The sequence below is a fragment of the Podarcis vaucheri genome (genome assembly GCF_965113315.1).
Source record: "Podarcis vaucheri genome assembly, chromosome: 11".
Taxonomy (NCBI): Eukaryota; Metazoa; Chordata; class Lepidosauria; order Squamata; family Lacertidae; genus Podarcis; species Podarcis vaucheri.
Genome location: NC_138749.1, coordinates 21,300,243 through 21,318,472, shown reverse-complemented (window position 1 = coordinate 21,318,472; position 18,230 = coordinate 21,300,243). Strand labels below are relative to the sequence as shown.

The 18,230-nt window shown below is 40.2% G+C and overlaps 1 protein-coding gene across 1 annotated transcript in view; it reads left to right on the top strand.

Moving 5' to 3' along the window:
* Nucleotides 1-18,230, top strand: part of HCN1 (hyperpolarization activated cyclic nucleotide gated potassium channel 1) — a 186,809-nt gene that overhangs the window by 129,655 nt on the left and 38,924 nt on the right. Inside the window, exons 4-5 of the mRNA XM_082241872.1 lie at nucleotides 251-469; nucleotides 17,458-17,604. Of these exons, the coding sequence (XP_082097998.1) occupies nucleotides 251-469; nucleotides 17,458-17,604 (366 nt within the window). The remainder of the gene's footprint in view (nucleotides 1-250; nucleotides 470-17,457; nucleotides 17,605-18,230) is intronic.

The window sequence follows — 18,230 nt, the reverse complement described above, 5'->3', positions numbered from 1 at the left end:
TTAAGAATACAATATTGGTAAGCAAATCCAATGTGTGAAACAGTTTTCTGTGCAATTGTATCGATATCTGACATCCTCAAAGGCATTATTGTGACGATGTAGTGATAATGAATATCCCTTTTAACATTTCTGAGTTATGTATTGCAAGGATGCTCCTTCAAGATAAGTTATCTTCTTCTGACATAGGCTCAGATTCCTTTGTTGCCCTAGCTGACTCAAACCCTTTCTCTGTTACCTTTCTCTGTTGCAGAATGATTCCTGGGGGAAACAATACTCATATGCTCTCTTCAAAGCCATGAGCCACATGCTTTGCATTGGTTATGGAGCCAGAGCCCCTGTCAGTATGTCGGATCTCTGGATAACCATGCTGAGTATGATTGTGGGGGCCACCTGCTACGCCATGTTTGTGGGTCATGCAACAGCCCTGATTCAGTCTTTGGATTCATCACGGCGTCAGTACCAAGAGAAGGTAATTTGCTCTGAAATACGACTTTTGTTTTCAAAGCCTCTAGTTAATAAGTTGTGTTAAATCTTGTGGGGTGGAGTTTTCACAGAATCTGTTCAGATAAGAAAGAGAGAGAGAAATGATAGATAATTGCCTGGTTCACATGTAACACTAATCCATGGTTTGTTGACCAAACCATGAGCTAACCACAAGTAGACCGTGGTTTATTTCTCCAAAGCTTGCCTTATTTTCTAGCTGCTGTCGCCTCCCGTGTTTGTAGCTTGGGGAACTGCTGAGGTGAAATAGCCAAACAAACTATGGTTAAGGAAATTTGCACCAAGCCATAGTTAAAACAAACTAAGGTTCATAAGCCAATGACAAATCATGGCTTCAGATCGTGGATTGTTGACAGGAAACAAAATATAGTTAAACCTGTAGGTAGGGTTTGGATGATCAAACAGCCATATCTGAATAAACCATGGCTAAATGTTATGTGCTAACCAAGAGGATAAGGCCACAGAGAATATGCTGGGGCAGGGAGGATAATACCATCTGTGAGAATTTCTTAGTATTCATAATCAAGTATTGTACATTCCAAATACTTATTAAACCCATCCTGTGACACATAAGAAGTTATTGAACTTTGTGTGCAGCTTCCTACTGAAATTATCTGTGTGATTTGATCCAGTTGTCCTGTCCTATACTACGTTGTGACAAACAGTGTATATGTGTATAAGAATCAGAAAAATGTAATTTCCTTCCTTAGGAATGTCACCCTCTGTAGATTAGAAGGAGAAAAACAGCCACCAACGATTATACCTGCAATTTATTTTGCTTTAGTGTCAGTTATACAGTAGAAAATACTTATAAATAGAGGGAATAAATGTGGGCAAAAGACCAGCTTTAAAGAATAAAGTGTTTATAATACATTGCAAGGAGATTCTGCGGGGTGGGGATTGAGGCAACAGATACTGTTCGATCAACAAGGTTGCAGGAAATTCAATGAGGGAATGAACTGAAAATAGGAAGGTAATATAAAACTTTCTGTTAACAAAAGGCTCAGTTGATCTAAATGGGGAGGGAACAAAAGAACCTAAAGCAGTAGGCATTTTGATCAGCAGCAGATGAAACCTAATCATAGTATCTTCATCGGGAGAGGGATGCAGTAATGAGGGTTTGTGAAGACAGAGGGTTGATGTAGAATTGTCAATGGCAGGTAGTTGAGTTGGATGTTGGCATTCAAAGTAAATATCTGAACAAAGGAGAAGATGCTAGAGCTGAATCAAGCTTGGAGACCAGATTCATGCTTTGTTATAACACATTTAGACTGCTGCATTGTTCCCCGTCCCATGAAGAGTGTCTAGATCCATGGTTCCCAACGTGGGGCACACCCCACAGGGGGTCAATTTGATTTTTAAGAGGGCCAATTTGATAATGAGTTAGACCAAGTTAATGACCTTTTAGGTTTCCTCCACATGAACAGGAGTTCACTTTTTGAATAATAAGAATTATATGTCAATGGGGGGGATCAGGATTTTAGAGATGCTTAGGTGGGGCATGGCCAAAAAAAGGTTGGGAACCACTGGTTTAGATGCTTCATTTGGTACAAAATACAGCTGCTCAACTACTAGGCAGCATCAGGATTATATTACTCCAATATTGAAAGATCTGTGCTAGTTGCCAGTGTTTCCGAGACTCGGTTTGAGATGTTAGTTTAGGATACTGCTACCTGTAAGACACCCTCTTGATGGTGTGCATGAAAGGATTTTCTCCTGTGTGCCTCCCAGATTGTGGAATATGCTCCTTTCAGAGCTACCTTTGGTTCCTGCCCTCTCTGTTTTAGAAAAGTTAACAAGACACATTTTTATGTGGCCTTTTAAACGTTTTAGTAGTGTTTGAAATGTTTTCTGTTGCTTGTAATGTTTATATTATGTTTTTGATTTTGATTTGAGAGTGTTCAGAAATGTGATGTTTCTATAAATACTATAGTACAAATGATTTTTGGCTTGAGAAAATCATGGATTTTAGAATGCTAGTATTGGGTGATTCTTTAAATTTTAATACTCATCAGCTGTTACTTAAAAGATTACGACTTGACAATATATATGTGGGTTCACAGTGTAGTGCAAGAGAAAATGTAAATTTGTAGAAACATTTATTTAGAGTAAACGGTACTAAATACTGGCTTTCCCGACTTTGTATGAAAGCTGAATTAATACCCTTATGTTCAAACTCAGGTAGCATTTAACAATTGCATTTTTTGTACAAGAGCAAGTAAACCATTAAATTAGATTTTCATTTACCCGTTTCACTCACATAAACAAAGGAAACACTGAATTAAATGGTTATTTATTTTTCTTTGTCGTGAATAAGTATTCCCCCCACCCCAGAATTTTGAAAATCCTGTAATATTTTGATTTCCACAAGTCAACCCTTGGTGGCCACTTGTTGGTGGAAAGTTATCATATATAAATTAAAACAAATGTAAATCATTAGGCAATTGAGATTTATGTTTGAAATCGCCCTTATGCTTTTTGAAGGTCTTTGAGAGCCAGGAGTTCGTATTAGGTTTCTCCATACATTCCCTCTGTGATATCTGGCACTGGAAGACTCTTGCTATTAAGATCTGATAGGGCAGACTACCTCTACCATGTCCATTGATTGCAAATCCAGAATTACATAATGCATAGTCTGCCTGCAGAGGACGCCCTTTTATTTGTGCATATTTTGGCTGGGTTATCTTAAGACGTTATCTATTTTGAGTCTCTTGGGATCTACCGTTCAGATAGAAAAACTAAATATTAAAGTTGAAATGATAGACAGAAGCCATCACCTGTTTCTTTGGCTCTAGTACTGCTCTTTTTGTTTCACCCTGTGTCCCTTGTGGGCCTGAAAAATGAATGCACTGAATGATACTGAGTGAGTATCATGCAAGCCTCTGATAAGGATTATTCTCTTTTGCTTACAAAGAGGATAAATGGCTGTTTCAAAGACTAGGTTTCTTTGCTGCCTGTTCTGTCACCACATTTCTGCATGTTAAAAATAGGCTTATTTTCCTGTAAACATTTATTTGACTAAAGGAGGATATAAAATCCATCAGGAGAATTATCAGTATTTCTATGATAAAAGGGTGCTGGGATTCTTTTATATCTGGATGCATTTTTCTTGTCTTGAAATCCAGATAATTTCAAAATGTACTAAGGAAGAGTGCTGCTGTTGTTTTTCTGGTCTTGTTTCTGTCCTTATTTTTTAGCGTTTGTATTTCATGCCACATAATAGATTTCGACTTTGACAGATACTTGAGCAAACTGATAGTAATAATCACTTTGGTGCCACCTGCTTTAGGGAAATAATCCATCAGCTGCATTTAGTATTAAACTTATGTAGGCTAGCTTGCATGATGCAAATGTCAGAATTGCCGAACAGCTTCAACCAACAAAATCCACCTGCCCAAGATTTTGATGGCTGTTTTCAGGACCCTTTGGTATCAGAGGTCTTCTGTTCCCAACCTCTGATATTTCAGTAATTTGAAGCCATTGAACAGTCCGCTTGAACTTTTCGAAATTAGATGGTTTCAGATAGTTTGCAGAATGGACAAAAGGCTGGAAGCTGTTCAGAATTTGCAGGAGACAAAAGCAGATTAAAGGACAATGGCTGACAACTCAAATGGCCACTGGACTAGAGCATGCTGAACAAAGGAGCAGTGGGCCACAATAACATGCCTGCGTACACACACACACACACACACACACACACCATGCAGAGTGCTCACCCCTTTTCCTCCAACATTCCTCCATACCATCTCCCTTCCCCTGCTTTTTCAGATTCTTTTCATAGACAGCTCTGAACAGCCAGAATTCTTGGCAGCCTTAGTTTGTTGGAGTGAGCAAGTGACTTCTGCTATGCTTGTGGTATTCTTGTAGAAGATCATTGGTTCTTTTTCATCCCCAATATTCTCTGTATATTCGTTGCAATTCTCCAAATAACCCTCCCAAAATATGGTATAGACATTTAATACAAACAAAATACATATGTCATGTATAAATACAGTTGTTTTTCTCCTGGATTCTACCTGCTCTAGAGATGATAAATAGCACAATCCTTTCCCCACACCCCATTTTCTTTGTCATGGGAATTTTCCTGTAAAACGTCCTTTCAGCTTGAGACATGCAGTGGTTTTCTCACAGTATTCCACAGGAAAATGCACAGTAAGCTCATTGCGAAGACAGCAGCTTTTTCATAGCAAAATTAAATCAGTTCTGTGGGAAAGAAGTTAGACGGGGAATCTAACTTTGCAGGCATCTTTCTGTGTATGTGCTTGAACCTGCTGCCTTTTACTGGGAGATTCCTAATGAAAGAAGCCCAAGGTTGCAATCCTGCAGATCTACGTGTGCACAGCCTGTTCTAGTACACATTACAAGCTTTTAAAAAACCATGTTTCAGGCTGCTGAGATTGGAGGCGTTTGTGACAAGGATGGCCTATCATCTCCACCTGATATCTCAGTTGGTATAGCATGAGACTCGTAATCTTACGGTCGTGGGTTTGAGCCCCACATTGGAAAAAAGATTCCTGCATTGCAAGGGGTTAGACTAGATGACCCTTCTGGTCCCTTCAACTCTATAATTCTATGATGTTGGTCCCAAAAGAATTCATGGGAGAGCAATACAAAGTGATTAAGAGTTTAGAACCAATTTTTCAGCTCTTAATAGGGCGGGGGAGCAATTGGGGGCATATATTTGGTCATTTGTTTTTAATGGAAAGTTTATTATTCTTATTCTTCTTATATTCCACCTTTCCTCCAAGGAGCTCAAGGTGGTATACATGATTCTCCCTGTTCCCAATTTTATTCTCACAACAACCCTGTAAGGTAGAATAAAAAAATTCCTTCCAGTAGCACCTTAAAGACCAACTAAGTTAGTTCTTGGTATGAGCTTTCGTGTGCATGCACACTTCTTCAGATACACTGAAACAGAAGTTGCCAGATCCTTCTATATAGTGAGAAGGTGGGGAGGGGTATTACTCAGAAGGGTGGTGGGAATAGGAGATTGGCAGATAGCTGAGATGAGCCTGTTGACGACTCTTAACGACTGTAATAGGTCTTACAGGAAAAGGCAAGGGGTGAGAAGGTGAGAAATGGCTTAGTAAGGTAGGTTACACTGAGAGGCAGTGATAAGCCCAAGGTCACCAAGTTAGCTACATGGTTGAGTGTGGATTTGAACCATGGTCTCTCAGGTCTTGGTCCAGTCCTCTAACTGCTACACAATGCTATCTCAAAGTTCCCCCTAAATCAATGAGACTACATGCTGAAAACTCGGTAGCCCAGTGTGTGAACAACTCTATACATAGTTCTCTGGTGTACTGCTGAATATTTGCATACTAATCGTCATGCTTTAGCAAAGTCCATCCTGAAACTCTCCAGCCAGAAATGAAATAGAAGACTTGAGTGCTCAGATATCAAACATTTGCTAAGACTGGAACCAGGGGTTCAGTTTACAAACCAAGAGTAGCTACAATGGTGCCTTTCAGATTTTGCTGCACTATAAAGCTGATGGGAGTTGTAGTCCCATACCTCTGGAGGGTCTCAGGTCGAAAAAGTCTGGAATTAACTGGTATCTGAGGCAACCTGAACATTGATAGTACAATACCGAGAAATAAAGGAGCGCTTAGAGGCCTTCAGCTCTAACCCATACATGGCATGCCTATCGTTTCATTGCTCCATGCTAGAGAACTGTATACTTCATGATTCACAACTGCATATGTTCGAACAATGAGAGTCAAGTTACTGGAAAGAAAAACATTTGTGATAACATCGCTGAAGGCTTGATCCATATATGCAGGTCATCACCTTGCAATCATCAAGCAATAAACATGTGTGTTAACCAGCCCTCTGTGGGTTCCCTGCTGTCGTTTGGCAGGCTGAGAGATTGGTGGAAAATCTTGTGTTTCCTCTACCCTTTTCCGCTCAGTGTCCATGCACATGTAAAGCAATACTGTGATCCATATTGCTGGGTTCACTGAAGTATTAATTTGTTTTTTTCACTTCTGTATTTCAAAGCATTAGTTTGATCCTTGGTGTGCTTTGCTGGCTCTTGTTGACTGCTGAGAGCACATAGTTAATATTTCCGGTAGAAGTGTTCCGTGGACGACTCCTTTAGCCTGTGCCTTATCTCCTACAAAGCAGAATCGAAGCTTTCTGATGCTATTGAAGATGCAAGATGAAACAAAATATAATATTGCATGATTGATATTTGTGGCAGTTTAGCGGGGGAAGGGGGAAACACAGCAAAAGAAATCTGCTGAAAGGTTTGTTGAAAAAGTACAGTGTGTAAAAAAATTATCTCTATTATAGTCTAAAGATTTTTACCAGGGAAGTGTTTTGATGCATCTATTTTTATTTTGTGCAGTGTATGTGTGTATAACACAGTGAGCAAAGTAACATGACCAATTTCTGGAGGTCATGTCCCATTGACGTCATTAGGAAGAGTGAATCAGATGCTAGATATTGTCTGGACCAAACCTTATGCAAATTCTGAGACACTTGCATGGAAGATTGTAAAATAATGACAGTTATTGGTGGGATTTGCCCTTTGATGTGTAGTGGACAAAATCTGGGTGACCGTAAAACACCCAGAAACAAAGGAAGCCCTAAAATCTTTCCACCAGTGGGAAGTTTGGTCCCAGGACCATTGAGCCACATGACAATGTCAATGGGAAGCAATCTCTTACTTAAGTACTGCTGCATAATACTTTATAATTAACATGAAATGCAAGGAGAGAATACAAGGAAGGTGAGAAAGTGAAAGGCAAATGAGTTTGTTGTGTCAGCTTAGTTATGATAAATTACCTCAGGCAGTTTCCCTTATGTAAAAGCCCTACTGTAAGGAGAGTGTCTCATTAATAAGTAGGAGAAAGTGACAAGATGAGTTATAGTGGAGCAATCCACACTTAATACGGTACACACGTGTGATTATAAAGAATGCTATCAAATATCCCTGGAAGAGAAAAAGTTGCTTTAAAGACATATACTATCTTAAACCAACTCTTTAAAGCATGTAGGAAGAATATTCTAAACTGAAAACTCTGCATACAAAGACTCACTCATTGCCAATAGTATCTTCCATTAAAGCAGGAACCTTAGGTAGGCCTAGACTCAAATCACGGTGACTAATTTCTTCTAACATAGCAGGATCCATAAAGGAGGTGATTGGAGTGAGTTATAGTTGTACAGAAAGAAAAATAGGTAAAATGGGCGAAGGCTGCAGCAAGAAAGTGCTGTCAACAAATCAGTTGCAATAATCTAGCTAGCACCAATCGCACAAAATGCCTTCTCATGCTAGTGGTCTGTTTCCATTAGCAGTGTGATGTTAGAGCAACTTAATTCACACTAGATTGCCCTTTCTTTTCCATGAACCAGAAAATCGCAAGTCTCAATTTTCCAGTTCACAGAAGAAGAGCTGAGATCTATTGTGAGTTAGTCACCGTAGTGTTTACAGTATTCCCGCAAGAAGGCAATCATTTGTAAGAGTGAGCTTGAAGCAGAATATCTGAAGTCACTCACTTTACGAGTCTGCCATTCCCTATGTTGGTCTGGGCTGAGAGATGTCTGGTTTTCAACATCATGATAAACCAGCTAAATGTCCTGGGCAACAGCTACTACTTAGCAGTCTAAAACTGACACATTTTTAGTTACTTTTAACTCATCGTTACAACTGTTATTTTATAGTACAAAGCTACAAGGGCTGCAGTAATCACGATGACCCGCTTCACGTCTCCCCCCCCCCCCATTTTTACTTGGCACACACACAGTGCTGGATGTACCTATAAGCTAAACAAGCTATTGCTTAGGACCCCACTCTCTTGGGGCTCCCCAAAAAAATTAAAGGAAAAAAAACCTAGATGTACATTTCCAAAATACAAGATAAAAAACAAATAAAATAAAACCTACATACAGCAACAGTGTTTTGTTTTGTGTTGTGCAGGCTCCTATGATGTAAGTAATGGGCCCCGCCTGCTAGCCTGCTCCCTAAAATATCACTGGTTTGCTCATTTCTATATATAGGGTGCCAGTGTTGTGTAGTGGTTAACAGCGGTAGATTCGTAATCTGGGGAACCGGGTTCGCATCTCCACTCCTCCACATGCAGCTGCTGGGTGACCTTGGGCCAGTCACACTTCTCTGAAGTCTCTCAACCCCACTCACCTCACAGAGTGTTTGTTGTGGGGGAGGAAGGGAAAGGAGAATGTGAGCCACTTTGAGACTCCTTTGGGTAGTGATAAAGCGGGATATCAAATCCAAACTCTTCTTCTTCTTCCTACATTCTGCATGGCAACATGTGCAAATGGCTTTAGATATGTATTAGATCCATAAATTACCATATAGCATATATTCAATGCAAAAAAACAGTGACAATTTGTTGTTGACAAAGGACAGCTGGACATATAAAGGGCCCCATTACCTGTAGTAGCTTAGGGCCTCATCAAACCTAAATCCAGCCCTGCACACACACACATCATGATTCATGATATATTGTCATGTTGGATATTGTGAAACCATTACCACGATGTGGACTTCAAACCAATTTAGATGTTGTATTGATACATTGCCCAGCAATGCTAGAGGACAAAGCTTAGAAACACAGGAAGCTACTTCATACTGAATCTTTCCAATGGTCCATGTAGCCCAGTGTTCTCTACACAAAATGGCAGTGGACTTCTGGTTTTCAGACAGGAAAAATTCCCAGCCCTACCTGGAGATTTTGGGGATTGGACCTCAAACATTGTTAGGATTGTACTGTAAGTGAGTCTGGATCCCAGGCCATTGCTTTGTATAACTCCGTATTTAAAGAACATAGAGAGTCACAGTTAAATGGCATAACTATACCATTTGGCCGATAACAGTCCTCCAATCAGTTCTTCATATAAAACGATTTTACTGATTCAGCCTAAGAAATAGCTGAAATTATAGTACATGTCACTCTGGGTGAAATAATGTGAGTAATCAAAACTATTTCATGGTGTGGCTGATGCATGATCAATGTCAAAAAACCTCAGTATGATTTTAAAAGTTTTTTTTAGTCATCTGGGTTTAATGGGTGTTCTCTTTCAGTGCTATTTAGATACAGTTATTTAGCTTGTGCCTTGAGATTCTTAATTGTACCATCTGTTGAACAGTAAAGGAAAATAAGAAGGTTGCTTATATTTATTTACCTTGGTGTTTATTAGTAGTAATAATAGCAAAAGCTCCTCCCCCAAAAAAAATTAGTTTTTGAGCTATTTTAAAAGAATGTTTTTAGAAATTTCACAAAAAAATCAAAACTTCCAATAAGAGCTGCCATACACCTAGATTTTCCTGTACATTTTAACCAATTTCTGAAAATTCCACCTGGGCAGTATTTTCAGCGGATGAATCCCAGATATGTCCAGGAAATTCTGGACATATGCCGGCCCTATATTTAGCACAGGAGGGGTCATTTTCTTTAAATTGTGGGATATTTGTCAAGTATAACCAAAATACCTTCTACTTGGTTTGATTAACAGCTTGTTCATGACTGACTGAATGTGAAATGAGGTATGTTTTTCCCCACCCCACTAGATGGCTTCATGTCATCTGATGCACTGACATATCAGGCTAAGAGTTAGGCTATCACAGAAAGGCATGGTTCTCACATAACACTAAACTATGGCTTAGCAGTATGCGCGAACCCATCACAGCAGCTTTACTATGGCTTATAACCATACTATGGCCAGAAACCACTTGTCGACCAAGGTTTATAGCTGGTTTATAAAGCTTAGTTAATGTGAACTATAGTTTAGCATTATGTGCAAATCCTGACCTACTCCTTAACCATGGTGAAGGACTGTCACTGCCCAAAAGCTACAGAGATGCGAGTGAAGAGTGGCAAAAGAATTAAACTGCTCTCAGGGCTCGGCTGCTCTCATTGGTACTATTAACTATTCTGTGATGAAAGCTAAGGTTTAAGTGATTGTCTGCCAAGTGTCTCTGTTTTAGCTGTGGTTTATTAACTATGGTCGACATTATAGTTAGGCATGGTTTAGCATTATATGTGAACCTTTACCATGCGCTCCAAGTACTCCCCCCCCCAAAAAAAATTACCTTTACTTCCCATCCCTTCCCTCAGCAAAAGGGTTCATCTTACTTGGTTTATTTTCTGCCAGGAAGGCTATGCACATACTTAGAGCTATCAAGCTAATAATAATTGTAACTGTTTGTCAAAGGTGGTTTGATGGTCTCACTGCCTTTTTTTTCTCAACAGAGAAATGCAGTTATTATTTTTAGCACTGTGAGCAGTCTTCTGCTTGCCATGTCTGCCTGCTCATTCCCTCATCCAGGACCCCTTACTAATTACCTTCCAAGAATTTTTATAATACCATTTAACTTCTGCTCAGTAATTAAACATTTCATCTCAATAACCAGTTTATACAATGTCTTACTATTGTTCATTTCCGTTACAATGATTGAGAAATTAATTAAGTTTGAGTGAATTTTTTGAAGAAGATTCATGTTCTCGGTCTGTTCCCATGGAGTCAGTGGTTTGCTTTATTTTATTTTTTTAATATAGAAGACAATGCTCATAACTTAATTTACTTTGAAGTAATAAAAAACCCCACCTCATGCTGAAATTCCATGGAAGCGGGGCAGTGTCTTCAGATATCATCCTTATCAGCTTTCCCACCTTCCATAATGGCCTTCCTGGGGCCAGTCAACAAAGCTGAAATTCAGGGTTTGGCCTCTTTTTGGGTAGCCTTGAAAGAGGATCGGGCAATTTTTTGAAAAATAAGACTATCAATTGCTGTTATTCATTATAGCTAGGTATAGGCCTTTGAGCACCAGTTGCTGGGAATCACAAATGGAAGAGTGCTGTTGTGCTCATGTCTTCTTGCAGGATTTTATAGGTATCTGGTGGACCACTGTGGGAACAGGATTTTGGACTAGACAGACCCAACAGGATCCCGTACAGTCTTCTAACCCATAACCAGGCAAATAGGTGTTGTAGGTTCTATTCCGATACACCCGCCATGAAACAACTTTGGAGCCACAGTTGAACATTCAATTCTCTTCAAGAAGGAACACCTGCAAATTATGTGTAAGGTAAAGGTAAAGGGACCCCTGACCATTAGGTCCAGTCGTGACCAACTCTGGGGTTGCGGCGCTCATCTCGCTTTATTGGCTGAGGGAGCCAGCATACAGCTTCCGGGTCATGTGGCCAGCATGACTAAGTCGCTTCTGGCGAACCAGAGCAGCGCACGGAAACGCCGTTTACCTTCCCGCTGCAGCGGTACCTATTTATCTACTTGCACTTTGATGTGCTTTCAAACTGCTAGGTTGGCAGGAGCAGGGACCGAGCAGGGGGAGCTCACCCCGTCACAGGGATTTGAACCGCCAACCTTCTGATCGGCAAGTCCTAGGCTCTGTGGTTTAACCCACAGCGTGTGTAGCCAACACATAAAATCAAAACATCCCACTTAGGCCCAGCTCTGTACAGATCTCCTTATTCCTGAATTGGGAGAAAAACTGAACATATATAACATCAAATAAACCTAGCAAATAAGGCTTTTGGGGTTGTTGTTGTTGTTTTACCAAACAGCATATGAATTTGATCCTTACCAGGTAAGCAAATGAGGGTTTGTGTCATTCAGTAATCAGGGTCAACATACTGGGTTTCAAATGCTGTTCATTACATTACCAGTGAACATTGCTGGCTAGCTCCTGGCCACAACAAGGCTGGTGATAGCTTGAGCATCCTGGTGAAGAAGAGGAAATTGGGAAAGAAGCGAGTTGTGAGAAAAAGAGAGAAAGAGACTTAGCTTGGTAGGGGACTTACTCAAAGTCTCTTTCTCTCTTTTTCTCACAACTCGCTGCTTTCCCAATTGCCTCTTCACCGGGGTCTAATGTGGATTAAATTGCCTATTTGTGTCCATTTCTCCCAAATAGGCAACTCCCACAAAAGGAAAACAAGCGAAGCTACTTCCCTAATGTTAGGGCCCAACCCATTGCCACCTGGGCACCTTATCTCCTGAGACGGCCTAGTATCCCCTATAATCTGACTTTGTGAGACATATACTAGAGCATTTGCTCAGCAACAACAGCACCTGGCCTCACATCTGATGCTAATCCTGTGTGACATGTCCTACTTTCAGTGCAGGATATTATTTCCATTCCCCACCTAACTGATACCTGGGGTCAGTGTTCACCTCTTAAACAGAACAATAGGGATATTAATTGGGCATTAAAATATCTGACTTGTTAGCCAATTGAAGGCTATATACTGAGCTCTCACTGGGAGCTGGTTAAAGTCCTAAGTACTCTCCCCAGTGAACAGAATATGGGTTGTAAATTCTGTGAACACTAGACTTGTTAAAGCACAAATTATCCAGTGAGATACAGCTGCATATGAAGGGCATATACACCCAAGAATGCATTCACATTTTTATCCTGTATCTTCCAAGAGCAGGAAAAAAGTAGAGTTCTGATCTTTAAAAAGTGTTCTGCAAAAACTCATTGACTGAAGGCTGGAAAACTCCTCCTAAATCCTGCTGTTAACATACCTTGGTATTAAGTAATGAAAGCACCATCATCATGAACCAGGGAAGCAACTACAGTCATTAGCCATCAATACATTCTGGTCATATTGGCAGGATGTGACCTGGACTTATTGATGTGATTGTGCAGCCTCTTTGTTGTTGATTTGTCTTTGTGAACATAGTGATCCATTTAAAGTAGAAGTGGCAAACCTGTGGCTTTCCATATGTTGTTGGAGTCCAACTCCCTTCATGCCTAGTCTTCAGCAGATTGGGGAGGGGGCATAACCAATTGGTTTTTTTAAATCATCAAAAACAATAGAAGCTTATTGGGAGATTACGGTCATATGTAGCACTTCTGAACAACAGATAGTTTGGTTAAGAGAATGGTAAAAAGTGTGTGTGTGTGTGTGTGTGTGTGTGTGTGTGTGTATGCACTCACAATGGAACTTCCATCCCCCTCCTCTCGCCCCAGAACAGATTTAGGGAGGACTTCAAGGTAGGGGTGGGTTCCATTGATCAAGTGGAAATTGTTGCACTGATGGAACAAGTTAGCTAGATAGTGTCCTTAGTTTTCCTAGCAATTTAAACAAAAGGCTTTGAACAGATAGCTAAAACTGGTGTCATTAAATCTCAGGTTAATCACTCTTAGTGTCTGAGGCTGATCAAAAGATTTTTAGGTTGGCCAACAAAATAGTAAATGAGGTATAATACCTACAAATGTCTTTTGAGACCTGGCTCCAGCAAGTCGAATCACTTAGTTCCAAGCTTTGTTACCTTTATTATTTATCTTTCACCTAAGAATGTGGGTCGAAGGCTATTCAGTTGCAAAGCAGAGCGCAGTCAAAGAAACAAGCAACAAAGGAGGATTTGAACAGGTGACAGAAGATCACAGATCAATGCACAGGGGACTGGCTATCCGACTCATGCAAAGGATAAGGAAAGGAAATGGGTCAAAGCTAGGATTGGAACTTGTTAAAGTGTATTAATTCAAATCTCTTAGGTCAGTAATCTGCCAAGAGGCAGAAATGTGGATAAGAGTACAAAAGGCATGGCTTAAGCAGAAGCAATTAATTGGACTGTCATGTACTAGAATGCTACCAGTGCAGCTGAAAAAGGCGTACATTGCTTTGTAAAGGTCAAATTCTGGGGAACCAAGCAGGAAAAGAAAAGTTATAAACACTAATTCTGTGGTCAAAGCTTGAATGTCATGGTGATTAGACCAGACATTACCTCCACCAACAGATACAGGCTTTTCCTGGTCCTGTCCTATATGTTCTCATGCTGTGGTTCACTCGCTCAGTAGACTAATTGAATAATTTTCTTCAACATACCATGTGTTTGAAGTGTTCATGTGTGTTGAATTATCAATTAATTGTTACTTTAAGCAGGTATAACCGAACTATAAACTTTGGGGTGGCATTTTGCTCGACCTTTTCTACCTGGGTATTGATACTGAGATATAAAAGACATGTGCACGCCAATATGGACACTTAAACAGAAGCAAGAAGGAATAGGTAGAAGGAGCCGGACGTGAGTAGCTGGGTTACAGCAGCAAGATGATTTTGACTAAAATTAGCTGGGTTGTTAAATGGATAGGGTAACGTGCGCAACAACCAGTGACAAGGTCTGAAGTACCTGGGATAGCTCCTTGCAAGGGCTCTGTGAATAAGAGTGGCGTTCTTGGTGTGAAGGCCAGCGCTAAACTCTGCACAGTTAAGCTGGAATTCGTTGTCAGAGGTTATAGTGATGGCCACCAACTTGGGTAGCTTCCAAAGTATTTTAGGCATGTTCATGAAGGACAAGACTATTGGCAGCTACTAGTTATGATGCCAACGTACTGGCTCCAGCATCAGAGGTGGTATGTCTCTGAATGGCAGTTGTGAGCTTCCCATAGGAATCTAGTTGGACACTGTGGGAACAGGTTCAGCCTTTGGTCTGACCCAGCATTGCTCTTGCTATGCAGTGTCCAAAAGAGCCTTTAAACCTGGAGCCCCAACTCCCTAAGATTATAAGGCAGGGATGGGGAAACTTATGCCCCTCCTGTTCTGGGGTCTGATTCTGACTCCTCAGTTGGAAACCTAGGAGTAAGGTGAGCTGATGTCTCAGGGATATTAAACCAGTCTGGTGTTCACTGCTGACAATCCATTCTTACTCTGACAGACTGCACCAAGTTCTCTGCCATGGACTCGGTTTTGGGTGGATTTGAGAATTTATTTTATTTATTTCATAAAAATCTATACAATGCTTGATTGTAAAAAACAAAAAAACCCCAAAAACCTCAAAGCAGTTTATAAAAAGATAAGTCTCTGGGGCAGGTTTTTCCAGCTGAAGATCATCTCAGAAGGATCTAGGGGTTAGGCTGTTGTAGGACCCAGTCCTTTCCTAGCTGCCACTGCTAGGAACTTTTCAAGGAGAATATTTCCGGACATTCTCTGTTTGCATAGATGAAGAGCTTTTAGGGACACATGGACATACTCAACTGATTCATACAGGAAATTTTTGTACTTCTGTAGTGTAAAAGCATTCAGCTAAAGGTATTTGACAGAAGGGCTCGTAGATGAAAATCTTACCCCTTTGGTTATTTCACCTTCTCTTATATAACCTTGGTAGTAGGTCTCATGTGTTTTGCCAAAGGACTAGGTTCATCTTCCTGAATTAGCTACACACAAAAAAACACAACAACAACCCTTTACCACAAAACATGGCTCATATGTACAAATCAAAAGCAGGCAGCTATCCACCCCTGGTAATTAGTGCAATATCAGCCACAATGTCCTGACAGCAAATATACTGCTTTTATAACATCTGGTGCTGAGGACTAAACAGTGACCTTCCTTCATAATGACCTTTCGGTTTAATCCCTTTTGAAAATAAATCTTATTATGGATGAGTCAGCAAACAGCTCTACTGTGTTTGCTGTTTACAGCTTGCATTTTTCAGGCAGCAGAAAATGCAGATTTTAATATACGAATATGTTTTAGCCTTTTCATTTCTACAGCATCCTTCTGTGAGGTTAGTAATTTTTTAGTAATCATTTTAGTGAGTACTGTACATGATCTGCTTGTGATCTTCCCCTGATTCTCTAAAATCTATAATGTTTGGACTAAAGCAGGATTGCTCCTTGAAATGCCATACCTCCTATGGTTTTCAGCATTGGCATTAGGAATCTCAGATGTTGGGGGACGGTTAGGCCAGGGGTTGGGAACTGAATGCAACAGCCAGATAATCCTCCTCAGTCTTCATAGACTTAATGACGAACATTACACCTGCAACCAGCATTTAATTCCAGCTACCGCTGGGTGAAGGTAAGAATGGATAGATCAGTCTCTTTCCATTCCATAGAAATAAATTCTTTCACAAATCCATGTAATCCTATTTCTACATTAAATTTAAATATGTATTTTTTAAAGGATTAAATGTGTATTTTCAACATTTTTGTCTCAATATACACATTTCTAAACATATTTTATCCCAGATATATACTTTTATATTACATAATTATGATACATTGATGCATTTATGAGAATGTAATTATCCTTTTTATACAGATCTGGTATAGCTTAGTGGCTAATGCGGTATGTGCCGAAAGGCACAGCTCAGTAGTAGAGTTGATAGGTGGCATGGAAGAGTCCCAAATTCAATCTGCAGTTGGGAAAGATCCCTATCTGAAATCCTAGAAAAAGTGCTGTCAGCCAATGGAGACAATACTGTGCTTGACCTGACTTCCTTCCTATATTCTTATGAGTCAGGGCACCCCAAATTCAAGTATCACTTCAGCCAGGATCACTGACATAGAGCTGCAGAGTTGGAAGGAACCCCAAGGCTCATCCAGCCCAACCCTGTTCAATGCAGGAGTCCTACCTGCAGCTGTCCCTGGGTGGCCTCAAACCACCAACCTTCTGGTTAACAGCCAGGCACATGGACCCATTGAGCCACAGGTCTCACAGACGATACGTTTGCTTGAAGAACACATTAGCCATCACTGTAGTGGTTTCAGCTGGCGGAAAAGACAACATGTGTTCCAGGTCATTTCTGGACTTCTAGTGAGGCCCAGCAGTCGTGACTGGGATCCCACGTGAACTGTGTGGCTGCTCTAAAACATGAACATGACTCATGTGAAGAGTTCTGGCATTCAATGGCAAATATTCAAATGGCCATGGGTCCAATGCAAGAGGCCATTGTTTCCCACATGGGGAAAAGTTCAAAAGCCAGGCTATATAGAAAGAAGTTTTTGACCACACAGTGCGCTAACAAAAAGTCTTTTCTGAATTATCCCCTCAAAAATTTGTGTAGTGTCAAAGCAAGGGAGAAACCACAGTTATTATCATCCTTTCACTCCCTCTGCTAATAGCCACACATTTGCCTTTTTCTTTTATGATGTTAGTAATTCACTCATTATGGATTTCCCCCATTATATTTTAAAAGCCTATTGCATTAATATACTTTTTTTTACATTTCCTCTTTTTCCAGTACAAGCAAGTGGAACAGTACATGTCGTTTCATAAACTACCTGCCGATATGCGCCAGAAGATCCATGATTATTATGAACACCGTTACCAGGGAAAGATCTTCGATGAAGATAGCATTCTCAATGAACTCAACGACCCACTTAGGGAGGTAAGGATGTCAATATTGCGAGGGTTTCTCCCTCATTCTGAGCTTGAGAACAATTCAGGTGCATGAAAAGTACACCCTTCATTTGAGATGGGCTTTAAAGAGCCCCTGAAGTTTTTCTGAATTTCGCTTGGGTCGGGAGAACTTTGCTAGTTTGTCTCCAATTAGACACAACAGGCAAACTAAAAAGTTATTGCGATGATATGTTTATCTAAAATATGGTTTACTGTTCTGTTTTGCTTCTCAACAACTCAGTTATGACATTTCAGTTATTATGTAATGTATTGCTAAAATCACCCTTCTTAAGAAGACGATTGAAAAACCATGAACCTGGGAAAATTCAGCAAACTTATCATCCCAGTTCCTCCACTCCGCCCTAGTACCCAAGAAAACAATATTAAGACCAGATTTCTTTTTTAAAAATAGGCCACGTTCACAAATCACTTTACAAGCTTAACAGTGGTTTAAAAGTGAACATACAGTGTGTTAGTGCAGAGGGAGAAAAAAATATATTCGCTGCTTTGCTTTTTCCTCTGTGCTGTGCTACTGGGAACTAAGCCATGGTTTGGCTCAGCATTACATCCACATTATGGTTTATCTCTCTGCAGACAAACCACAAGCTGTTTTTT